Source organism: Apium graveolens, chromosome 6, assembly GCF_009905375.1.
Source record: "Apium graveolens cultivar Ventura chromosome 6, ASM990537v1, whole genome shotgun sequence".
Taxonomy (NCBI): Eukaryota; Viridiplantae; Streptophyta; class Magnoliopsida; order Apiales; family Apiaceae; genus Apium; species Apium graveolens.
In genome coordinates this window covers 91,368,133-91,395,170 of record NC_133652.1, presented here as the reverse complement: position 1 = coordinate 91,395,170, position 27,038 = coordinate 91,368,133, and the positions used below count along the sequence as shown (strand labels likewise).

General features: G+C 35.2%; 2 protein-coding genes across 2 annotated transcripts; both read right to left on the bottom strand.

Annotated features, from left to right (window-relative positions):
• Positions 1-832: 832 nt before the first annotated feature.
• On the bottom strand, positions 833-1,633 carry LOC141665307 (serine/threonine-protein kinase BLUS1-like). Its single transcript, XM_074471289.1, has one exon. It carries the CDS (start codon positions 1,631-1,633, stop codon positions 833-835), a length of 801 nt encoding a protein of 266 aa, XP_074327390.1.
• Positions 1,634-1,931: 298 nt separating this feature from the next.
• On the bottom strand, positions 1,932-5,518 carry LOC141667831 (uncharacterized). Its single transcript, XM_074474461.1, has 3 exons — positions 5,242-5,518; positions 2,844-3,055; positions 1,932-2,615 (listed from the first exon to the last, which is right to left on the bottom strand). Exons 1-3 carry the CDS (start codon positions 5,477-5,479, stop codon positions 2,232-2,234), a joined length of 834 nt encoding a protein of 277 aa, XP_074330562.1. The 5' UTR covers positions 5,480-5,518; the 3' UTR covers positions 1,932-2,231.
• Between the last annotated feature and the right edge of the window lie 21,520 nt (positions 5,519-27,038).

The window sequence follows — 27,038 nt, the reverse complement described above, 5'->3', positions numbered from 1 at the left end:
ATACAAGAAGCTCTGGCCATCAAACTAGCAGCTTGATTTGCTTGCCTTCTTACATATTCTACAGAAAAAATCATAACTGGTTCTAAACTTAAACCTGCAACTTTCTATAATATTTCCACATTCAAAATAATTTGGCTTGTTTTTCTGCAAAGCTTGCACTGTGTAAAGAGAATGCTCTGGAGACTAACATCTTGCAGATGAAGAAACCTAGCTCAGTTGAGTGAACTCTCCACTGCCTCACCTTAAGCTACTTGAACTTTTCCAGGAAATTTGATCGCATTTACTCTCAAGAAAATGACCACGTATGATCCCTGAGGAGTGAGGACCATACCCACACAAAAAGATGAATCATCCCTTCATAATGACACATCATTTATCTTCAGCTTACCTACACAGGGAGCAGTCCACCTTTGATTATTAACATGTTACATGAGCACCAGAGCAGGAACACTATCAGTACTTGTAATAGTTTTTTTTTTATTTAGCCTAAACTAGTTGCCATATCTGCAATTATCTCCCAACTCCATTCGATACCTACTGCACCAGTGACAATCTTGCCTTCCCAAAACTTTCTAATTCTCCACTCCACCCATTCATTACTTCTTGAAATTATGAGTTTGGAATGATAAGTGACAGAAATAGAACATGTAAACTCGAAATTATTTATGAAATTGAACGAAAACAACAAACCAAGAATGGCCAATCTGGACAAAAGGATTACAACTATTACGTTCCTCAAAGAAATATACACTGAATGCCACAAAGAAAAACAAAAAAAAGAACAAAAGCTCCTGCTAGGTGCTAACTGTTACTCACAAGTCATAAGTCATAACTAATTACATACAAAGAAACAACTAATCCTCTTTGGGTGTAACTTCCTGGTAAGCAATTTCTTCAAATCTTTTGTGTACTGATCCAAGTGACAAAACTCCTTCAAGAATGGGTGGGACATCAATTCGTGTATCGTATCTGGGCCGCGAGATGAACCACAGAATTTCACAAAGTCTTCCAACAATGCAGGTAGCTTCTTCTTTGCAGGGCTTGTTCCGTTAAACAAATCATAGGCCAAGGTTCCCACCATTCTAAAATCACTCTTTTTATTCTTCTTATCGGAACTAGGATTCTCAACCACTTCTGGATTGATTAGCCACGAAGGAAACTCTAGTTTTACATTAGCTTCCTCGTCCAAGAACACGTTTGTAGTAGACAAATTTCCATGCACGCGTTCGCCAGTTTCATGCATACAGTCCAAGGCTTTCAGGGTTTCCATTATAACGAAAGCAACAATCTCTTCTGGCAAGCCATGCTTGAAAATAGCGAAAGAAGGTAGAGGTTTTTTCGGATTAGGCAAAACCACGCATAGATGATTATCTTTCTTGAAAGAACAATGGACAGATCGAACTATGTTTGCGTGTTGGCAACACTTCTTTGCCTGAAAGATCTCTTTGATTATAGAGTGTACAGGATACATATCTTCTTTTTGATTGAAGTCGAAAATCTTGATGGAAACATTATTATCATGATCATCACCATGATCATAGACAGCCTTGTACAAACTCCAGTAGTAGGAAGAACCAACTTTATCGACTAACTTGTAAGCCTTGGAATCTGCAAGATAGTAGGGCGGCTTCATCTGGTGGTAATCTATTCTTTCTGACAACACTTTAAGGTTTTATCTGAATGCTTTGAACGCAACTAATTGAGACCCTGAACCTGAAGCTGCATGTATTTATAGGGTTGCTTAGTCCTCTTTAGTCTTGGAGACTCTATAATAATATAAATTTCCTATACCTTTCTTTTGTCGAATTCCTAGAACTGCTATGAAACAAAATCTACAAGTGTATATACTAATATCAAAATTTTAAAATTAACGAGGATCTATGTATTATTAATTAATATATCGATCTTCTATTGGAAAAAAGCTTAAAATCTTCTAATTTCCTGCCTACGCTTGTCCCAAAAAAAAACAAAAACTTCAGGCCCACGTAATTGTTTGTTTCCACGTAATTGGACTACTGGAGTTTGTTTAATTTATTTTAGAAAAGGGATATAATTCAGCCTATTTTGTGAAGGTTGAGCGAGAGTTTAAAGCATAAAAAACTCTAGACACTTGCTACAGGACTTTGTTCTTTATAGTTTCCCTGCACCATCAACACTGGTACCTCTACATGGCTATTCATTAGTAATTTTACATTTTCCAAGTTAGTAACTGGCATGGCTGCAGGGGACACCTAATCTTCCAATCCTGCTACATTTTTAAGTGTCCATCCAATAAGGTACGCAACACCGCCGGCTATTGCACCATTAAGGAGAGTGAGGATTGCAGATGGTATATAACTCTGACCTGCAATCTTAGCCTTCGCAATGCCTAGAAGGACAAGGGCAATGGCAGACATTATGCAGGCGCCGATGAACTTGTGCGTGTCGTTGTTTGTGAAGGGAATGAGAATGATGAAACCAAGAAGAGGTGCACTGCCAAATACGAGGAAGGCGACAAAGGTGACTAAGCCATTCTTCCATGGCTTCTCGGATTCGTCTGGTGGTAACATCCTTTTTTCAGTTGACATCTTCTCATCAACTAATATGTTCTTGTACTTGGCCAGTAAATTCACTACCTTCATTACACATAGAAAGGATCAAATTACATAATGTACAACAATGTTTTATACATGAGATGACATGAGGAAACATGTGAAACAGAGAAAGTAAGAAACTGCTCAATTGAACACCTATTGCAATGCAAGTGCCTTCTACTCTAACAGGTCTTTGGTCATATACTAAGATGTAGCTAGTTATCGTTAAATATTAAAAGTATTGATTAGTATTTAGCAGGCGAAGAGTACCATTGCTGCATCTTCTTCGCCCATTCCTAGAGCTTGGTACTGGCGGAGTAGATCACGTTTCTGTGGAGTTCGGTGATTTGTAACCTCCCATTCAACTACCGATCTCTCCCTGGCCGCCACCTCCTTCTCCGTGCTGCTCGATACAAAATCACCGAAGCCCATGGATATTCCATCAGCCACCAAATTCGCAAATCCTAAAACCAACACATCCACTGCAGAAAGGAACAAGATTCATATTATGGGGTGCTTGATAACTTAATGTAGTTTGACTAATTAAAAATTAAGTTCATGAACTTTGTAAGCCCTTTGGGCCTATATTCCAGCTTCAACTGGGTTCAACTGATCGAGAAAGAAAGTAATATTAACTTCTATATTACTGATTTATGCATTGTTTAACACCTCCTTTAAACCCTCACGAACTTTCAATCAATTTTACCTTTCACCTTTCTTAATCATTTACAACACAATAACTCGAGAATGAACAATTTGTTGAACTTGATTAAGATTCCTTTAAATATCACTGGTTACAGAAAGCAATGTACTTGTAGCTCATAGTAAGACTCTCACACTCATCCAGTACATTATTTAGTCCTGTTTATACATGTAAAGATAAAGTGAAAGCTTAAATTAACTGCCCAGTTGCCATTTAGGTATGAATTATCAATGTGCACTTCACTTGAAAGAGTTATCAGAAGAGAAAGTGCACTTGCCATGTTTATTGGCTCCGATCCCTAAAAACAAAGGATGGACAATAATTATAAGTGTAACATAGATAATTTTTCATGAAAGTTTCCCCTATAATTATACACCTAATGGATTCACATTGCAATTTTTATATTATCATTCTCCCATTATGTATGAATTCTTTTGGCACTTATAACTAATATATTCTTGTTTTTTATTTTGTAGAAAAAATTAAAGTTGATACTTTGAGTACAAGAAACCAATATAGTTAAATTCTATCTAGTCCACCATTTTATTGGAGTACTGGAGTCCATATTTGTTCTACCAATAACATATTACAAAATACACTATTTTGTGGAGCATATTTTACAAATATCACTATTTTAATAGAAATATTGCAAATCCCATAAATTTTATAAGTAAAATATTGCAAAACTTAATATGTTCTGCAACATTAACATGAATATTGTACAAGCTAAACATGTTAAGTAGAACAATATATTTTACAATATTTTACTTGCAAAATATATGTGATTTGCAAAATTATCATTAAAATAATGGTATTTGCATAACATGATTCGCAAAATATATTTTGCAGTGTTTTTACGTAACAGGACATATATGAACTCTAGGAATTCAATGACTCATAGAATATACATATATATATATATATATATATATATATATATAGAGTAAAGTTCTGTGGAGTCCACCTTTTAATTGGAGTCCTCGAAATCCATATATGTTCTGCAAGTAAAATATAGTTTAAAATATTGCAAAACATATTATTTTTCGACAAACATCACTATTCTATATAGTTACAAATAAATACATATTTTATTTTATTTTTCATCATATATAGTTACAAATTTTATTTACCAATTTAAAAAATAAAGCTGCACCATTTTTTATTTAAAAAATCACTAAAATTTGATAAAATAGTTTAAAGTGGTTTCGTATTAGAATCACATTAAAATCACACTTACCAAAATTATTCCACAGTAGAATCAAATTTAAAATCAATTATTTTTTTCAAATTTCAATTGTTAAACGTTTTATTATATTTAATATAACTATTATTTTACATTAGCAACGAATTTAATGAAATTTTATAATAGAATCAAGGGTCTCTCTTGAAGAAAGATATATATATATATATATACAATTAGAAAACATTGTACAAAAGTTAAAGAATTGATTTTTTGGACGGAAGGAGTTCATCCCGTTGGTTGGGTTACAAGAGCAAGTTTGAACTAGGCTCAATATATAAGCCAAACATTGATTTAAACTTGTCGCTAACAGCTCGCTTGTAATTACAGCTCTACTTTCATTTTATATCACTACTACCCACAAGAAATGGCCAAACCCGGAAGTGACACAAAAAAGACCGCTATCAACCCGAAATGACCCATTTCTAGAATTTCATTTAATTGTAATTCTAAGTAATTTTGATTCCCAAAATTGATCCAATTACAAACGCGGATACATTTTGATACTCAAGAATGCCTGATGGGATTAGAAAGCCACAAAGTGAATAAATGTATTTTGAAAGAATATATCATTTTGTTAAGCAAATGATTTAATCAGATAACTAGCTACAATAAAACTAAACTAGAAACAAAAATCCTAGCTACAATTCTTTGGATAATATTGCAAAATACAATGATGTATAAAGGGTTCATCAAAATGCAACAAAAAGATAATGAAAACTGACCGGAGGAGAGACGGCCGGCGGAGATGGATGAAATAAGAGAGAAACAAGTAACAATGGCATCAAGGCCAGCATATATAATACTCTTAGCAAACTCCCCTTGCCATGGCCTTGTGGGACAATGTTGTTCCTCATCATCATGGGTATTATTATTCTGATCTGATCCATTTCTTACCACCACTGATCGGAGCAATGGGGTGGCATTGCTGCTGGCGCCGTCGTCGCTGCTTATTTTATCCATGTTGTTGAAATGTGCATTGCTTGTTGTTGGATTGGTGATTACTTATTTATTACGTTGACAAAAAGTGCAGTGCATTGTTGTCACCGTGCATGTTATAGTTGTGACACGTGTCGATTGTTTTCATTTTTTAAGCAGTCAAATTCGGACTGCTATCCACGTGTCCTCTTGATGACGTCCCCGGCTTGTGGGATACACACTCGACCAATAGAAATCGGGCCGTAAAAGCCCATTTGAAGTTGGACTATTGACGGGGTACAAAACCAAAATTCTCGTTGTTTGTTTGTTTGTTCGAGGTCCGCTGAGCACTCAGCAGCTTCGGGCTTCACCGGCACATTTGTAACTTTTATTTTTTAATAAAATCTTAATTTTTGTTTTTTTCCAAGTCTTATTGTTTGTTAATTTTTTAAAAGTTTGCACTATTATCTATTTATATATATACATATATGTATATATATATATATAATATATATATATTCTCCCTCCGTCCTTTTCATTTTTTACAATTTTTATTTTGCACCGTCCCTTTCATTTTTTTACATTACTCTAAATATCAAAATTTTATTATTAATAAATTCAAATACTTGCTGAGTACTTAGATAACCGTGACAATATTCATGTTGTAGTTATTTGTTCAACATACCAACTTGTGTACAATTTCAATTCATTACTCCCTTATCTCAAACTAAGACTCGTTTTGACTATTAACATGTATTTTAATGTGTAAGAAAAGGTATTTTGCATTGTTGTCACGTCGACGACTAGTCGACGACTAATCGACGACTAGTCGCCTAGTCGACACAGGAGAATAAGTCGAAGCCCGACTTATAATTTCTGGCGTCCATAGATTTTACCCAGATCCGACCCGGTATCCGATCCGAGTCCGACTCAGTACCCGACCCATTAGGTAAAAATTAGGTTATGTGTGTAAAAGTTACGCGTTTTTAGATCCACACAAGCAAGAAAAAAAGAAAAAGAAGAATAACGGCGATAAAGAAAAAGAAGAACAGCCTCCTTCGATCTCCGTACAGCGACGACACTACTCCTGCGAAACTTCTCCGATCTCCGATTTCCGGTTAGTCCATCTCTTTCTTCTTTTTTTCTCCTTCATCTCCTTTCTTCTTCCATCTCTTTCTTCTTTCTTTCTCCTCATCTCCGTTCTTCTTCCATCTTTTTCTTCTTCTCCTTTTCTTTTTTTCCCTCGTTTACTCGTTGTGTATATACACGTGCGTATATACACAACCGCTTTATGTTTCCAAAAAAAATAAGTTTTATAAATATAAATACTTTCAGCTCTTTTTTAAAACTGATTTTTTAATTGATTTTTCACCTAGTTTTTTTGTCTTTTTTAAAAAAAACTGTAAACTGAAAAAAATACCTTCAATTTTTATGTTTTGTTTGGTTTCTTTTATTTGAGTTTATTTTTTAAATATCAAGTATATTTTCTAAATCACTTTTAAAATTTCTTTTATTTGATTTTACTTTTCAAATATTAAGTAATATTTTTCTGCATCACTTTAAAATTTTTAGTTTTTGTACTGATTTTATTTTTATTAATTACAATCGTATATCAAATTTTTGGAATGAAATTATGCATTTTGATTTTATAAACAATTATGTATTACAGTGAACATCAAATTACAGTATCATTATTCAATAAACATAAATTCACTGCCCTCCAAAGGTCCATTTGCTCACTGTATAATTCAGTTGTTGTTCACTGTTGCTCATAACTCCATTTTCCATTTGCATATGTACCTGCAACTGTCACTAAGTTCAATAAATTATTTTATACAGAAAATAAACTGATGGAGATAGAAACTGAAAGTAACCGGAGAGAGTTGGCTAAAGTCCCGAAAAGAAAAGCAAGATCAAATGATCCGGGATGGAAGTATGCATATTATCCTTTTCTAGAGACCAATAAAGATGTTATGAAATGTATTCTTTGTGGGAATTCAAATCATGGGGGGATTAATCGATATAAACAACACTTCATTGGTGGCTACCCGGATATAGTTAAATGTCCTAAAACAACCAAAAAGATTGCCAAAGAAATGAGTGATTATATGGAAAGTAAGAAGAAGAGAAGCAGGAAGAATACACAGCAGCAACAAATTGAAGAAAACATCGATGAATGATTATGATGCATGATTGTGTTGTTTAGTTGATTTGACTCTTTAGTTATGTTTTTATTTGATTAGAGATGTTTGACTTTGGGTATTTGAACTAATTATCTATTAGTTTTTACTTGAACTATTATTTTGAAGTTTGTTTACTTATATTATATATTATAATTACTCTAAATAGGATATTGTCGACTATTTACGACTTTTACGACTAGTCGGGCGACTTGTCGATTAGTCAATTCCACGGTACTCGGGCTCGACTTGTCGACTTAACAACCATGGTATTTTGTATGTTTTTTTTAATTTTTCTGAATTAAAATTCAATATATTTATATTTTTATTCAGCAAAAAAAAATTGAAAAAAATATATAAAAACACTTTTTACTGTTTTAAATGTATATCAAAAGTCAAAACGACTTTTATTTTGAAACACAAGCAACACTAACTATTTTGCTCTCCGTACGTAAAGCAAGTAATAACAATTTCACTAGATAGAGGGAGTAATATTTATTCAAATATTTGATGAGGTAAATATAAAATTAAATAAGAAATGTAGTTAAATTAAATATTAAAAACTAATTTTAGAGTGTCGGAATTTTTAAAAATAGAAAAAGAACAAAAATATGATATAAAGGAAAAGTGTGGCAACTGAAATAATTATTAGGTCATCAAAATCTAATCATTTTAAAGACTATATACACAAATTACTGTTTTTTATATAAAATGTAAATAAGAAATTATGCCGTTAACTTGTAATAATCAAAATAGGAGAAATCAGACCAACCCCGATCGTGTGCCTATATGACCAAGGCCCAAGGAATTGTTATGACTTGATACATTTAACTAGGGCTCAATACGGATTATTTTAAGTGTAATTGATGTAAATATGATAGTTTTTCTCTCTATATGAGAGTTTCTCTCTCTCTCTCTCTCTCTCTCTCTCTCTCTCTCGTTATTTGGGAGTTTTATTTTGTTCATGTGACAAGTAATTTTCATTTTACTTTTAACGGATCAGAATCATTTTGATTTTCATATGGAGCGTCCAAAATCATCTTTGGAAGAGCTTTATGCGAGGTTAAATCTGGAGGATGAAGGGGATGAGGGGGTAATTATTGGGGATGAGGTGAAAGATCATGGGAAGGAATCGTTTATGTTAGTAGGTCATTTTTTGATTGAAAAAATATTAATTTTAACACAATGCAAAATGTACTAGCTTCGATTTGGCGTCCTAAAGAAGGAGTTGAGATTCATGAGATAGGCGGGAGGAGATACTCATTCATATTCTATCATCCTTTGGATATTCAGAAAGTATTAGAAGGCGGTCCATGGTCGTTTGAACAGGGGATGTTAGTATATCGACAAGTTTCGGAGAATGAGGATGCACAGGAGGTGACGTTAAATGAGGCAGAAATCTGGGTACAGGTTTATGACATTCCAAAAGGTTTCATTTCTGAAAATATTCTGCAGAGTGTTGGCAATTACATTGGGATGTTTGTTAAGTCTGATCCAGCAAATCTCAATGGGGTGTGGAAAATATATGTCCGTATTCGAGTTAAAATAAATGTCCTTCAACCTCTGAAACGACGAATGAAGATTAAAAGAGAGGGGGGAAGTTGGAGTTGGATAAATTTTAAATATGAAAGATTGAGTTCGTTTTGCTTTGTTTGTGGTATATTAGGACATTCGGAAAGGGAGTGCAATGTGGTTTATGATAATCCAGGAGTTGAGATTGAAAGAGCATATGAAACTTGGCTACGTGCCCCGCGAAGAAATTCAGAAAATACTACTGGATCAAGGTGGCTGAGAAATGGTGATAATGAAAGAAACTGGAGTAGAGATGGTGGGAGTGGTTGGACGTCGGTGGACGGAGACGGGGGTGCAAGGGAGGAGGCGAAATTTAAGGGATATGATAAAGGTGCCAACATAACTTGAGAAGATAACAGAAGGATCACGATTATTTCAAGAAATCAGGGGGTGACAGATATGGGGCAAGATAATTTAAATGAGGCAGTTTTGGAGGGAGAGAATTATGGAGGAGATAATTTTGTAATGGACCCAAAACGGCGTCGAATGGAAGAGATAGAAAAGACACAAGATAATGGGCCAGAAAAAATACAAACTGAGGGGCTGGAACAACGAATCCAATTAAATATTATAAGTGATCCAAAAAACTTGAAGATGGCAGGCTCTGGAAACCAGGCCCGCCTAGCATTATGAGTCTCCTAGGATGGAACTGCCGTGGAATGGGCAATCCACGAGCGGTTAGGTTTCTGAAAGAGTTAGTTCAGAAACAAAAGCCCAATCTGATTTTCGTATCAGAAACGTTGGTTAAAAAGAATAAAATAGAAGCGATTTGTAAAATAATTCACTGTGCTGGTTGTTTTGCGGTTGATGCTCAGGGTCAAGGAGGAGGCCTAACTTATTTTGGAAGAATGAAGGAGGGGTTGAAATAAAGGGTAGTTGTAATCATTATATAGATTTTGAGGTCATGTGTACACAGATAGGTAAATGGCGCTATACCGATTTTTATGGTTGTCCAGACGGAAATCGTCGTCAAGAATCGTGGGGTATAATTCGGGAGCTTGCAACAAAGTCGAACTTGCCTTGGTGTCTTTTAGGTGACTTTAATGATATGTTATTTGGGTATGAAAAAATGGGGGGTCGCCCTCATCCGAGATACTTATTAGAAGGATTTAGTAATACAGTTGCAGAGTATGGGCTTGAGGATTTGGGTTTTAATGGTAGTGCTTTCACTTGGGAGAAGTCAAGAGGGACTGAGGCTTGGATGCAAGAAAGACTAGACAGAGGATTTGCTACTCATGAATGGAGCAGATTGTTTTCGAGTACAGAGGTTAGAGTGATTGAGGTATCTACCTCTGATCATCTGCCAATTATTTTACAGTTAAATGTGCAAGTTTATGTGCCAAAAGCTAAAAGATTTAGATTTGAGAATATGTGGATTCGCGAAGCTGAGTGCATAAATGTAGTGAAAATAGCTGGAATCGAAATGAGGAAGTGAGTATTTTTGGCAAAATTGAATATTGTTGCCTTAAATTGGAGGAATGAGGTGGTGGGAAAACGAAGGAGCTAGGGGAAAAATTTAACAATTTAAGAAGGGTGCTTCATCAGTTCAGATCAAGAAGGGATAACTATGGGGTAAGAAAATATAATGAAGCGAGATGGGAGTTTTTAAAACTACTCGAGCAGCAAGAAGTGTACTGGAAGCAGAGGTCAAAGAAATTTTGGTTGCAGGAGGGGGATCAGAACACGATGTTTTTCCATAAATATGCATCGGGTAGAAAGAAGGCTAATCAGATTTGTAAACTTAAAGATAAGCATGGGGAATGGAAAGAAAATGAGGTCGATATTCAGGAGATTATTATAGATTATTTCTCTGAGTTGTTCACTTCAGTGAGTAATGCAGGGGAGTTATCAACTCGGGACCGAGTGTAGAATGTCACGGAGGACCAAAATCTGAAGCTGCGGTAATTAATATCTGCCGATGAGGTAAAATGTGCAGTCTTCTCAATGCATCCAGAAAAATCTCCTGGATATGATGGATTAAATACAGCATTCTATCAGGCGTATTGGAGTATTGTAGGAAAAGATGTGGTGGAGTTTTATCACAATATTTTTAGCACAGGGGAATTGCCGGATGAGATAAATCGAACGATTGTTTGCCTGATATCGAAAGTGAAACATCCTCAGCAAATGACCGACTTACGCCGTATTTCTTTGTGCAGTGTGTTATTTAGAATACTTTCCAAGGTGATGGCGAATAGACTAAAGGTCTTCTTGCCAAGTTTGATATCAGTAAATCAAAGCGCCTTTGTTGAAGGGAGGTTACTAATGGACAATGCTTTGATAGCTTTTGAGATTAATCACTATATTAAACGTGGGTCTCAAGGAACTAATGGTGTAGCTGGGTTGAAAATAGACGCGTCAAAGGCGTATGATAGGTTAGAATGGGGATTTATTGAGGGGATGTTTAAAAAATTTGGCTTTCATGAGATTTGGATTCAAAGGGTTATGCAGTGCATTAAGTCAGTATCATATAGTTTCCTGCAACATGGGTCAGTTTTTGGTGATATTCGTCCCAAAAAAGGCATCAGACAAGGGGACCCCATGTCCCCGTACATATACATTCTTTGTGCTGAAGGTCTGAGCTCAATAATTAAACGAAATGAAGAAGCCGAGCTTATTCATGGTTGTAGTGTGGCTCGAGGAGCTCCTGCTGTGTCTCACTTGCTTTTTGTTGATGACTGTTATCTAATTTTTAAGGCAACGGAGTCAGAAAAAAGGGTAATGAAAAACATTATAAGGAGATATGAGGATTTGTATGGGCTGGCGATAAATTTCCAGAAGTCAACCATTACTTTTAACCCAAACATAGCACAAGCAACCCGCTATCTGTGGAGTTCTGGAAGTAGATGAGATAAGTATTCCGGGGAAATATCTAGGGCTACCTATAAATGTGGGAAGAAGGAAAAATGAAGTGTTTAATTTTCTCAGTGATCGTGTCAGGCAAAAGCTGCAAACTTGGAAGAGTATAGCAATATCAAGGACGGGTAAATGCCTTCTCTTAAAAATAGCGGCACAATCTATACCGACTTTTTGGATGAACTTGCTACTTGTTCCAAGTGAGGTGTGTAATACAATTCAACGTCAAATGAATAGTTTTTGGTGGGGAGGAGGGAATAATAATAAAGTTATTCGGTGGATGTCTTGGGAGAGATTGTGTACGGTTGAAGAAGCTGGAGGTTTGGGTTTTAAAGATTTGAGGAGTTTTAATGTAGCAATGTTAGCAAAACAAGGTTGGAGATTGCTAAACAATGAGAATCCGCTTGTAACTAATATTTTGAAAGCAAGGTACTTCCCAAATAGTGATTTTTTAAATGCCAAATTGGGTGATAACCCAAGTTATATATGGAGGAGTATCCTTGAAGCTCAGGAAGTGGTTAAAAAGGATGTCGTCGAAATATTTGTACGGGGATGGAGACTTTTATATGAAAGATACCTTGGTTACCATGCAAGGAGAATGGATATGTTACAACAGAAATGCCAGGTGAATTGGAGGATGCTACTGTGATGAATTTAATGGTGATAAACGAAAGAAAATGGGATGAAGAGATTTTGACAGACTTGTTTAATGACAGGGATGTTCAACTTATTAAGAATATTCCGTTATCTGCTGTTGGTCGTAATGATTCATGGATGTGGTTTCCTGATGAAAAAGGGCAGTTCACTGTTAAAAGCTGTTATCGTAAATTAATTGGTGAATACAGTACTCCAGATGTTGGTTTTTGGAAAAAAGTTTGGTCGTTAGAGGTGCCTGGAAATGTTATTTTCTTCTTATGGAGGATCTGCAGAATGTGTTTACCAACAGCACAGGCATTAATTGTCAAACGAGTGCAGATTGATAGTAGATGTACCTGGTGTCGTATAGGAGATGAGGATGCTAAGCATGTTCTTTTTGAATGTTCATTTGCCAGGCTGGTCTGGGAAGCAGTGGGTCTTAAGGAGTGGAGTCAAGTTTTACCAGGTGAGCAGGCAATGGATATTTTCAAACGAATATTTAGTGCGGGAACAAAGGAACAGAGTGTTTTAGTTGCAGTACTTTGCTGGAGCTTGTGGAACCGGCGTAATAAATGGGTGTGGGACAAAATTGACATGTCGGTATTTGGTACTAAAGCAGGTGCTCTAAATCTCTTGGCAGACTGAAGGAAAGCACGAATGGAAGGAAATAAGTATAAATCAGTAGTTAGCTCTAGAAGTAGACAATGGAAAAAACCTCAAGCTGGTTGGGTAAAGATTAATGCGGACGCTGCAATATTTGCCGCTAAAAAATCCATTGGTATTGGCGGGGTAATACCAGATGAAAATGGTGAGTTTTTGAGAGCAATATATAAACAGGAGACTGGGACGTGGCAAGTTAGGGAGGCTGAGGCTATTAGTCTCAGGGAAGTGCTGTCCTGGACAAAAAGGCATGGATTCTCTAAATGTGAGTTTGAGACGGATTCTAAACTTCTGGCAGATGCGTTTAATGGAGGGCAGGGAAATTCTTATTTTTATTCCATTGTTAACATGTGCTAGTACAGTTTGTGCATAGGTCTGTGAATGTAGTCGCTCATTCGTTAGCAAGGGTGTCTCATTCTGAGTCAGGCTTACAGGAGTGGGTAAATGTCGCTCCTGATTTCCTTATTGATGTACTTACCTATGATTCCATTTAATACAAGTACTTCCATTCAAAAAAAAAACTAAGGCTCAATACTAAATGCTGAAAGGATATCTTCGATATATTATTTATTTTGGTATTTGTATGATTAAACATAAAATTAAGAACACGGAGATCCTCTCCATTAGGATATGAATTTAATTGATCCAAATCAAAGTCAAAAAGTCAAACTAGCAAAATCATGTCTTTTAAACAGATAAAAGAGATATTCCATTCTTGCAAAATATCAAAACTATATCATTATGAAATATATCTCTAAGGCAATATGATCAAAGAAGAAACATCAAGATATGATATTTCTTAGATCTGTGTTGCAACAGAAATATGCCAACAAGCTCGTATAAGGAATATTGCAGAAATACTCTTTGGAAATCTCGTGCTAGATCAAAAATATTTTACTCTTCACTCCTAAATATTTTTTACATCCTTCAAAAGAGTTTTTACTCAAAGTTTATTAATATTCATGGTTGAAGTATTAATATCCATTTTTACACTCATTTTGTGTGTTCGTAAAGTAATTTTCTCTCGTTTCGTAAAATCAGCATTTCTCGGAGAAAATTATTCAAAAATACTCAAACACATTTCCTATCATCCAAATATATTTTATATATTATGAAATATATTTTAAGTATTTATACAAGTCAGAACTTTGGTCAAAAGATCCATCTCCTTTATTTCAAGACCAACGATATTTTTATTTGGAAGAAAGGCTGACAGAACAGTTTCATTTTTAAATAAAATACTTCCACATGCTAGAATGACTTGAAATTTGGAATGGATCATTTAAATGGTGTTTTATAAGTATGGTAAAAATTTTGTAGCATTCAGAGAATTTTTGTCCGGGCACAAAAATCGAGGCAGTTGGTCCCACAGTTGACCACGTTTGACCTAGTTACCATTGACTAAAGTTGACCAAAACTTACAGGACATCATTTTATAATATTTAGGTAATTATCATATTTTTATGATATTTATTTAAGAGTTTTTGGGGTGGTCATAATTAATGGTGCTTAATCCTTATTTAAAGTAATTAAAGAATGATTAAAAGAAAAGGAAAATATATATTTAATATATATATATATATATCATTTAAAATTTGAATGGATACTATCTTGTGCTTCCTTCCTACTTTCAAAGAAACACAACCTACTTGCCATGTCATCAATCCATGTGATACACTCCATCCACCATTCATTCCTTCTCAAATCTCAACCATTCAATCCACCCAACTCCTCCAATAAATAAACCCTCACCCCAACCCATTTTCAAAAAGCTAAAGAGCCACAAAGTTTCTGGGATTTTTTTAAGAAGTGCTTCTCTTCATCTCTTTCAAATTCTATACACACACTTCTTCTCAAAAACCTTCTTTCTCTTCTATATACTTACATATATACAAGGTTTTTGAAACTTATGCTTAGCTTCACCCAACCAAGCTTTATCTCACCAAGTGAGCTTATCCACTACCACTTCCCGGACTCCCGAAGGGGTGCCCAAGTTCGACCAAAGTGCCAAAATCCGGCCGAACCTCCGGCGAATTTTTCCGCCGAACTTTTCCGACCGTTTTCCAAAAGTGGTTAGTTTTAGCTTCGTATTTGAGTTCTTTATATTTAAACTTTGTACTTAACTTCTCTACTTCATCTTAAGCTCTAATACAAGCTCTCTTATAAAGGAAGTTCTCGGGGAGAACTTAGATTCGAACTCGAAATTCGAATAAGTACTTGATCTTCACAGAAATCATTCCAACGAGAAGATCTAAAAAGAAAAGTACTTTATCTCCAAGGGGAGATTATATTTGACAAAAGTACGAGTTAGCCAATTATTTCTTGTACTTTAATTGGATCTTGGCTAACATTCATTCGTGCTCATAAAATAATTACGAAGTTTAAGTGTAATCCTTTCTAGCATCTTTAGTGCTCTCTGGGGGATTATTACTTGTCTCATATAAACACTTCGTAATTTGTCAAATCTTAAAACGGATCGTACGAGTTAGACAATTACTTAACGCTATTTAATTGGATATTGTCTAACTAATAACGTACATATAAAATATTACGAAGTAAAAGTGTAATCCCTTCTAACATCTTTAGTGTTCCGGGGGATTATAGCTTGTTCCATATAAACTACTTCGTAATCATCCGTTAAAATTAAGGACGAATCAAGTCCACGAGTTAGCCAATTGATTTACGCTATTTAATTGGATCTTGGCTAACACATATCGTGTATATAAACAATTACGAGTCATATCGTATAAGTCCCTTCTAACATCTTTCAGTGTTCCGTGGGGTTATACTACGATATCCATAAAATACTCGTAATTATTCGTCCAAACTTCGAAAGCACAATCTTAAGCCAATTACTTGCACTTATTTAATTGAATCTTGGCTAACACATATCGTGTATATAAACAATTACGAGTCATATTGTATAAGCCCCTTCTAACATCTTTCAGTGTTATGTGGGGTTATACTAGGATTTCCATAAAATACTCGTAATTATTCGTCCAAACTTCGAAAGCACAATCTTAAGCCAATTACTTGCACTTATTTAATTGGATCTTGGCTAAGACTCATAAATATTATAAACGTGCTTGAAGTTAGGAGAGTATACTTTGACCTTATAATCGTCAATATACAAGTATACCTTAAAACCTTAAGTTGATATACTTAAAGGTAAAATTACAACTCCGAGGTTGTAATTAAAGTATTCTTCGATCTATAAATAATTAATCGAAAGAAGAAGAATACTAAAGAAGTCATAAGCCATAAGTGCTTAATATAAAAAGACTTCTTATATTACTCCACCTATCTATTTAATCTATAAAGAATTAATCATAAAAATACTTGGACTACTATTTATTATCTTAAGTCAAGTATTCTTATTTTGTTTAATATTCTTATTTGAATATTATACTATTTGTGGGCTAGTACAGTAACATACTAGTTCAAAACAAATTTTTTCCTACTTGTTTTATTTCGTGGATTGTCTTATTAGTTTTGTAGTGAGGTGAAGTGATGTGAGGTGATTCTCGTTCTAAGACCCAAGTCCTAGACGTACTAACGGGGAGTTAGTAGTCTTCGCACCGTGAAGAAGAGGAAAGACCCAAGACCGGATCACTAAGATCCAAGACCGGCAAAAGCTAAGGAAGCCAAGTTCACACAAAGGCTCTACAACAACTTTGAAGAAATAGCAGGGAGTTATTGTCTAAGATAAGTTGTGTAGGTATTACATTTATTTTGAGGTGGTGACCCTTGTGTTACGCACCAAGACAAATACTTGTAAAGGGTGTAAATGCTTCTCCGCCTACTAAAGGAGCGAGTTTATTATAAGGGAAAATCCCAAGTCCGGGAGAGGAGCTCGGGGATTGGAGTAGGGGTGAGCGAATCTATTAGAGGTTGCACCATCGCGAAACAGGATAAAATCACCGTGTGGTATTTTCTTTTCTTGCACTTTATTTTCCGCACATATAAACTGCATAACCACTCGGTAAAGTTTTAAAAAGGGATAAAATATTTTTAAAACACCACAACAATTTTCAAAGTGGTAATTAAGCTATTCAACCCCCCTTCTAGATTAAAATAACCCTCTTACGGGACCTTACAATTGGTATCAGAGCAGTGCTTTTTAACGTGTTTGTTAAGTGATTTGCAGATTTATAGGCACAACAAAAAGTGATCCGAAATGGCGTATATTAATCCCGTTGGATTTGGTGAAGGTCTATATAGCTCACAACCTCCTCTATTTGATGGCACCAACTTTGCAACATGGAAAATGAGGTTTCACATTTATGCTAGATCTCAAGGAGTCAGTTTGGATGGCTATCGAAGACGGTGTTCGCATTCCTACCAAAACTATCGATGACATCATTGTCGAAAAGAAGGTTAGTGAATACAACTTAGAGGAAGAAGCCACAATGAATATAGCCGCAAAGGCGGAAATGGTTCTCACAAGTGCACTTGTAGAAAAAGAATATAAAAGAGTAAATAATTGCAAGTCGGCACAAGAAATGTAGAACAAATTAGTGGTAACCTATGAAGGAACCACTGATATAAAAGATTCTCGGATGGATACATTGATCCAAGAATACGAGAACTTTAAACTCCAAGAAGGAGAAAATATCATCGATATGGAAACAAGATTTACTCGTATTATCGATGAGTTATCTCAACTTGGAAAGAATTATACTCAAAATAAAAAGAATAGAAGAGTGCTCAAATCTTTACCTCCTAGTTGGAAGGTTAAAGTCACTACTATAAAAGAGATGCACAACTTAAAAGAGTATAAGATTGATAACCTATTTGGAAATCTTCGTGCTTACGAAGAAGATAATGTTCCGGAAAAGGTTGCTCCAAAGGTGGAGGATAAAAAGAAAAATATGGCTCTAAAGGCCATATTAATTGATGAAGATGAAAATGACGAGGAGTTAAACGAGGAACTCCAAAATCTCGATGAGAGTGAAATTGCTCTACTCACGAGACAACTTCGTCGTGTGCTTCAAAGCAAAGCTCAAAAATACGGAAAAGGATTTCTAAAATAAAATAATCAACAAAGAGTTTTTAACTCTAACGGAAGGCCAAATTACTCTCAAAATTATTCTTCCAACTATAAGAGTAATAATCCGTCAACGAGCTACAATAAAGGAAAAGGCAATCAAAATATAAATACCTATAGTAATGCCAATGCCTCCACAAACCATCCGGTTTACACTCCTCCAAAACCTAAAGATCCATCTCCGGAGGAAACACAAGATGTGTGTTTCGAGTGTAAACAACCCGGTCATTATAAAAGAGAATGTCCTAAACTTTCAAAGGGACGAAGTCTCGTGGCCGAAAATGGTTGGGATGTAAGTGAAGATGAAGAAGCTCCGGAAGCTAGTGAAGAAGTGGTGAATCTATGCTTGATGGCTCTCGGAGAAGACACCACATCTAGGGAAATCTCCTCTACAAATGAAGAGGTAACATCTAACTACGTCTCAATTAAATCATTATTGGATGAATCTAATTTATCACTTATGGACATGAATAAGCATGATTTAATTGGACTTGTGGTAGAATATAAAAGTAAATACAAAGATGTTGATTAAAGGCTTCACTTAGTATGGTCCGATAAAATGAAAATAGAAGAAATACATCATACTCAAAATAAAGAGTATACTTGGATGATGGACTCAAGAGTCCAAGATGAAAAAGAGATTACATCTCTGAAAGGCATATGTCATAGCCTACTCGTTTATTCGAGTATTTAACTCAACTCAAATAAGAATGTAATAAGTAAATAGTGGATCTATCATCAGAGAGATCTCACAAAGTAACATCTGTCAAAGAATAAAGAAACATTGTTCATCTGCAGACTTGAAGATTCACTGGAAGAAGTTCAAGAATTTGATCATGCCTCAGTGATATAAATCAAGATCGTGGATTTAATCAAGTGACAGAGATCTCGTCAGGGTATCATTTATTACAAGGATTCAATCAGAATATCAAAGTCAAGACATGAAGAAACGTCACCGAAGTTAGTCACTCATGAACCAGACAGTACATCGAGTGTCAGCATTGAAGTGGCGGAATTGATTCATAAGTCTCAGTGACTTTCAGAAGATTGTCAGAAGAATGGATGCTGCTCAGGGTTAGTATTAATTCTCTATTAATTAATTAAGTCATATAATTTAATTAAGAAAATAAATTATATCTGCAAAGATTAATTTATTGATTAATTGAATTAAATTGATTAATTAATTTAGAATTAATATTAAGGATTTACAAGATTTTAATTGGTTTAAAATCTGCTTAAATTCAGCAAGACAATTCATTTGAACTAGTATGACAATCGGTATGACAATTGATAGTCATACCGAAAGTCATGCCAATACATTTAATTGTCTTATTAGAATTTCTGTTTAGATTAAAATCTGTTATTAATTCAGCAAGACAATTTATTTGAACTAATATGACAATCGGTATGACAATCAATAGTCATACCGAAAGTCTTGCTAGCTCATTTTAATTGTCTTGCTAGTTGTAAATTTTGTCATACCGAAAGTCTTGCTGGCCAAAGAAGATTGTCATGCCAGTACATGTTTACATTCGGCTGTTTGATAAAAAGGAGCAGAAGTCTATTATTTCACTATCAATCAAACAGAACACAAACTCAAGAACAAAAGAAAAAGGAGCAGAAAAATATTTCATCTCATCTGCAACTTCAAGATCAATTTCTAGATTGTAAAGTTAAATCCAATCAACTAGAAATACTTATCTTGTTCTTGTGTATCAATCTAGCGGATTAAAATCCCTAGAACTTAATCTCAAATCGCATTTAGCATTTGATCTTTTAATTACAAAAATAGAAAAAGTTCATGTCGAATTTATTCTAGATTTGTAATAATTGATTTGAGATTAATCCCTTGTAACCGATACCGTAGTTGTAACACCTTTCAAGTTTAATAAAAGTTTTATTTAACTTGAATTTTGTTTCACAATTTTATTCCGCATTTTATTCGATTAAACGGTATTGTTTGCATTCAACCCCCCCTTCTACAAACAAATTGGGACCTAACAATTGGTATCAGAGCCTTCTGATTAACGTACAAATCTAGATCCTAGACTTTTGTGTTTCTTTCACTTCTTGAATTTTTTTTTATTCACTCAAAAAAATTCATAATGACTACACAAAAAGTTGAAACCGTTAAAATTCCACTTTTCGATAAAGAAAATTATGTTATGTGGAAGAAGAAGATGTTACTGTTTTTACAGGTTGCTAATCCCAAATATTTGCAAGTGTTGAAGAAGGGTCCAAAAATTCCTATGGTTATGGAACCAGAGGTAATAGAAAATGATGTGGTGATCACCAAAGCGAGAACTTATGTGAAGGATCCTGAGGACTTCTCTCCCTGCTGAAATAGAAGAAGCTTCCCTGGATGCTAGCCTTCAATTAATCTTAGTAGATTCCCTTAATCCCCTGATGAATAGACATGTAATGAATTGTAAAGATTCCAAACATATCTGGGAAACTATTGAGATTATTAATGAAGGCACAGAGGAAGTTAGGGAGAACAAACTAGAAATCCTAACCTCTGAGTATGAATACTTTAAATCCAATCCAGGAGAAGGAATCACTGAAGTGTTTGAGAGGTACAATGCATTGATCAACAACCTGAACATTAATGGTAAATACTATTCCATCAGGGAGGTCAACAAAAAGTTCCTTTTAACACTACCAACTCATCTCGAACATAGAATCACTGCCATAAGAGAAGCAAGAGATCTGAGTGAGATTTCTTTGGAAAGGCTCTATGGTGTGTTAAAGACTTATGAGTTGGAGCAGATTCAGCGGAAGGAAGTTTACGGGAAAGGAAGAGTGGTCAGCACGTCTACTGCTCTAGTAGCTGATGAACAACAACAACAACCACAATATCAACAACAATCTCAACAGTCAGAAAGAATGGTACAGTCTTCCAAGGTTGAAGATAATGTGATAGTAGCAAAATTTGATTCTCCTACTACAAATCAATCAGGAGATGATTATTATTCCTTGGAAGAACTGGAGCAATTGGAGGATGAGTCAATGGCCCTGATTGTCAAGAGATTCTCAAATGTCAGATTCAAAAGGAATCCCAAGTTCAAGTACAAGTCCAACTACAACAGATTCCAGAAAGGTGGATCTTCATCCTCTAACACCAGCAGTGGTGGGTATAAAACAGGGATGGTTGATCGAAGCACCATTCGATGCTTCAACTGTAATGAGTTGGGACACTTTGCCACAGAATGCAGGAAGCCAAAACAAGCTAGGAAGAACTCTTACGATTCTAATCAGAAGAGTAAATCTGAAAGGGCGTACCTGGAAAAGGGAAGAAGCTGGGATGATACTGACAGTGAAGATGAAGAAGTTGGGAATCTTGCTCTCATGGCTAGTAATGCAAGCACCTCATCGTCAAGAAAAGAGGTAAAATTTACTGATGCTGAATTAGTTTATCATCTAGGAGGTTCCTTAGATTGTGCTCGTCGTGATAATGAATTGTTAAATCAACAAATCAAAGACCTTGAGAAAGAGGTCAATGAATTAAGACTTGTGCACATTAATCAAGATAAACTAAAAGAACAAGTATCTTTTCTAGAGAATAGAGTTGACTGTTATAGACAACTCGAAACTATTCTCAAAGACAAGATCACCGGTCTTGAGGCTAAGGTTAAAGCTTACTTTAATTCTTGTTCGAAGTCCAAAGAGTTTTACAATAAGCAAGCTGTTAATCAAACACATGGAATAGGTTATGATTACAATGCTGCTATTGGAAAATTAGGCATAAACTCCCCTCCTCATGTATGTGCTAAAGGCAGGGAAGTACCACATGTGCTTAAGGGTGTTGATGAACCCCTCTATAAAGAATCAATTGCTGAACCATTTGATGAGACCTCTTTTATTATTCAAGAAGAAATCCGTGCTGAAGATAATGCTAATGGGAAAGCTGTCTCCAAGTCAAGTGTGTCAAAAGTTCCAGTCAAGGTTGTGAAAGCAACTGAGACTAACTCAGACATACATGAGTTGGATAACACAAATGCCATGTCTACCATGCATAAGTTGCCTATTGTTAATCCTTCTCATAAAGCATGTGGTGTTCCTGATTGTATGTCTTGTGCTTTTAATCTGTTGTTTGCTTATTTTAATGGTAAGCATGTTTCTAATGATAAGACTACTCCTCGTCAACATGTGAATAATAGAAAGCATGATAGGTCTAAGACTGCTAGTCCTCCTAAAGCTAGAAAGGAGACATTTGTGCCTAAGCCTAAACAGAAATTTGTCAAGGCTGTTCACAAGGTCAAATGTTCAGTCATTGAGAACGTTGAGAATATTGAAATTAAGAATGTTGTTTTGCCTGATAAAGGCCAATTTTACAAGTATGCCGGACCCAGCCAAGCTTGGGTTCCGAAGAAGGTCTAATCCATTTGTATTGCAGGGCATTAAACAGGTACAACCGGTAGTGTGGATTCTTGACAGCGGATCGTCAAGACATATGACCGGAGATAGAGCCCTGCTATCAAATGTGGTTGAGAAAGCTGGCCCAGTGGTTACCTTTGGAGATAACAGCAAAGGTTTAACGGAGGGATATGGCTGTTTGCTAGCTGGAAATGTTATCATTGAAAATGTATATGTTGTGCAAGGACTTGAACACAATCTGCTTAGCATTAGTCAGTTCTGTGACAACGACTACAATGTTTTATTCGACAAGCTGAAGTGTCAGATTCTGCACAAGAAAAGTGAAAAACCCTCCTTAATGGGAATCCGGAAAGGAAATCTGTTCGTAGCTGACATGAACTCTGGAAGCAATCTTGAAGTCAATTGTTTCTATGCAAAGGCATCGTCAGATGAGAGTTGGCTATGGCACAAGAGACTTTCTCATCTCAATTTCAAAACAATGAATTCTCTTGTCAAAAGAGAATTGGTAAGAGGTCTGCCTCAGCTGGAATTCTCTCCAGAAGGACTATGTGAGGCTTTCCAGAAAGGAAAGTCAAAGAAAGCAAGTCACAAAGGCACTGACACATCTTCCATAACTGGTGTTCTGCAATTATTGCACATGGATTTATTTGGTCCAGTTAATATCCTTTCTATGTCAAAGAAGTGTTACTGTCTTGTGATAGTTGATGACTATTCCAAGTATACGTGGGTTTTATTTCTTCACTCTAAGGATGAAACACCACAAGTTGTGATTGATCATATCAAGATGATTGAGTTAGATTCTAACGTCCCTGTTAGAGCAATAAGGTCAGATAATGGGACAGAATTCAAGAATACACTTCTCAATGGATTCTGTACAGACAAAGGGATTACCAGACAATTTTCAGCTCCTAGAACCCCTCAGCAAAATGGAGTGGTAGAAAGGAAGAATCGTACATTGATTGAAGCTGCAAGAATGATGTTAAGTGAATCAGGTCTTCCAATGTACTTTTGGGCTGAAGCTGTCAATACTGCATGTTATACTCAAAATCGAACTCTAATCAACAAAGACTTCATGAAAACTCCTTATGAGATTTTGAATGAACAGAAACCTTCTATCAAATACTTTCATGTATTTGGTGCCAGATGCTTCGTGCTCAAGGATGGAGATGATCGTCGTGGTAAGTTCGAGGCAAAGGCATATGAGGGTATTTTTGTTGGATATGGAAGAAGATCATATAGAGTGTATATCATTGATCAACACAAAGTAACTGAAAGTGTCAATGTTACATTTGATGACACTAAACTCCCTAGTATCCAAACTGAAGATCCTTCTGAGAAACTGAAGTTTGATGATACGTCAGATTCAGAATCAGAACATGGTCAAGTACCTGAGGTTGTTGCTGGTGAAGAACCTGTTAATCCTGATGATACTCAAGGTAATAGTGATGGAAACTTTGGCAACAATGGAGATACCACTGCTACTGACGGAGAATCTTCAAGTCAACATGGCAACAACTCAGGGGGAGATGCTGAAGGATCATCTAGTAGGACACAACATCATAATGAATTTCAAGGCGAATCATCAAGATCAAATCTTCCAAGACAGACTGTCTGGAATAAAGCTCACCCTTTTGAGTTGATTATTGGTGATCCAGATGTTGGAGTCAGAACTAGACGTGCTACTCAAAATGAGTGTCTGTTCTCAGGATTTCTTTCTGAGATGGAACCTAAGAAAATTGAAGAAGCACTGACTGATCCAGATTGGGTGATTGCTATGCAAGATGAACTCAATCAGTTTGAAAGTCAACAAGTCTGGAAACTGGTACCTAGGCCTGTACACAAGAAAGCTGTTGGTACTAGGTGGGTATTCAGGAATAAACTAGATGAAGATGGTGTGGTTACAAGAAACAAGGCAAGACTGTTAGCTAAAGGGTATTCTCAAGCTGAAGGCATTGATTATGATGAAATCTATGCTCCAGTGGCTAGACTTGAGGCCATCAGGATATTTCTGGCATTCGCAGCATTCTCAAACTTTAAAGTTTATCAAATGGATGTCAAGAGCGCCTTTCTGAATGGAAAGCTGGATGAAGAGGTATATGTAGAGCAACCTCCTGGTTTTGAAGATCCAGATCATTTGGATTTTGTCTTCTTTCTTTTCAAGGCTATCTATGGGCTAAATCAGTCTCCAAGAAAATGTAAATCAAAGGTTAGATGGAACATTTATTTGTCAATCCAAGTATCTCAAGGAACTCCTCAAAAAGTACAATCTAGAGGATTCTGCATCAGCAAGGACTCCATCAACTACAGCTGTCAAGCTTGGACCATGTGAAAACTCCATTAAGGTAGATGTCACAAGCTACAGAGGTATGATTGGCTCGTTACTCTATCTTACTGCAAGTAGACCAGATATTATGTATGCTACATATTTATGTGCAAGGTTCCAAGCGGATCCTAGAGATATTCATCTCGTTGCTGTTAAACGAATCTTAAGATATCTTAAGGGAACACCAAATCTAGGTATTTGGTACCCTAAAGAATCTGGTTTTAACCTTGTTGGATATACAGATTCAGATTACGCAGGAAGTGTTGTTGATAGGAAAAGCACCTCAGGAAGTTGTCAATTCCTAGGAAGCAGGCTAGTCTCATGGTACAGCAAGAAACAGCAAACAGTTTCCAACTCAACGGCCGAGGCTGAATATATTGCTGCTGGAAGCTGCTGTGCTCAGATCTTGTGGATTAGGAACCAACTCCGAGACTATGGCTCTGTATTGAACAAGATTCCTATTTTATGTGACAATACAAGTGCAATAGCCATCACCAACAACCCTGTGCAGCACTCGAGGACAAAGCACATTGACATCAGGTATCATTTTATTAGAGAGCACGTCATGAATGGTACTGTTGAACTATTTTTTGTTCCAACAGAAGAACAAATAGCAGATATTTTCACTAAACCACTTGACGAATCCACATTTACCAGATTAGTTGGTAAATTGGGCATGTTGAATAGTTTTAGTGATTAATTTAGTTAATATCTGTGATCTGTTCTTGAATAAATTTATAAATGAATTTTTCTTAAATAAAAAAAAAAAATTCATTTACAAATTTATTTTATCATTTTATCATATTTCTTGCTTATTTCTATGTAATATATATTATCTTATCTATTTTTATTTTCCCTACTTGTTAATTTAAAATATCTCAGAATATTTTATTTCCTCTAAAAATATTTTACTATGAATTTTATTTGCTAAAATTCAATAGAAATCTATTTTTGGAATAAAAATAATAAATTCTGATATATTGTCTTTGTTTCTGTAAATATTATAAGTCTGTATTTCAGTTTTACTATTTTGTAAATATTTTCTGATATTTTTACTAAGTTATATAAGTCTTTATAAATTTATATATGTGTGTGTTTCTGTGTTTAAAGCTGATATGACAATCGGCAAGACAATTGAAATTGTCTTGCTGAAAGTCATTTCAGTTTAAATTTTGTTTATTATATTATTCAGTACAGTTTTATACTGGCAAGACAATCGGTATGACTATCAATTGTCTTGCCAGTTATAAACCATATATATAATTATTTTCCGTTTATTATTATACTGGTATGACAATCGGTATGACTATAAGATTGTCATACCAGTTATAATTTTAGTATTTATTCTATTTTTTTTCTTTTCCTTCTTTTGCCTGGTATGACAATCGGTATGACAATCCCGGATTGTCATACCACCTGTAATATAAAGGCGTGTGTTTGTTTTTTTTAAAAACCATTTCAACAGTTCATTTTGTTTAAGTCGAACAGTTTTCTCTCTTCTCTCTCTTCAAACTAAAACCAACGAATTGCTTCCTTCCTTGCTCGAGTTTTTACTCAGCAAACTGAATCTTCACTCCTGTGATATATACTTACATATATATACATACAGGAGTGCTGTCAAAATTTTCAAATTTTTTTTATATATATCAGTTTGCCCCTTCAAATTCAATTTGTGTTTGTTGATTTTGAACTTTTTATTTTTATTTTAATTTCTGATTTGTGTCTTTTGGCTTTTCAAAACTGCGTTTGTGAGTTAAGAATTTTAACGAGATACATTTCTGTCTAAATTTTTTGATTATAATTAATTTAATTCGAATTATTAAATTAATTTAATTAATTCGAATTTTCTTAATATTATTCTTAAAATTCTGAAAGCGTGTGTCTTATTATTATTTTAAATGGCTCTCAATTTCCAAATTGTCGCGCATAATCAGGTTGGTTATTTTAATCCGG

Excerpts from the sequence above, each read along its gene's own strand:
- LOC141665307 (XM_074471289.1), bottom strand. The coding sequence starts at position 1,633 with ATGAAGCCGCCCTACTATCTTGCAGATTCCAAGGCTTACAAGTTAGTC.
- LOC141667831 (XM_074474461.1), bottom strand. The coding sequence starts at position 5,479 with ATGGATAAAATAAGCAGCGACGACGGCGCCAGCAGCAATGCCACCCCA. Across the intron at positions 3,056-5,241 it reads CGCCGGCCGTCTCTCCTCCG|TGGATGTGTTGGTTTTAGGA; the intron begins GTCAGTTTTCAT and ends TCCTTTCTGCAG. Across the intron at positions 2,616-2,843 it reads GCGAAGAAGATGCAGCAATG|GTAGTGAATTTACTGGCCAA; the intron begins GTACTCTTCGCC and ends TGTGTAATGAAG.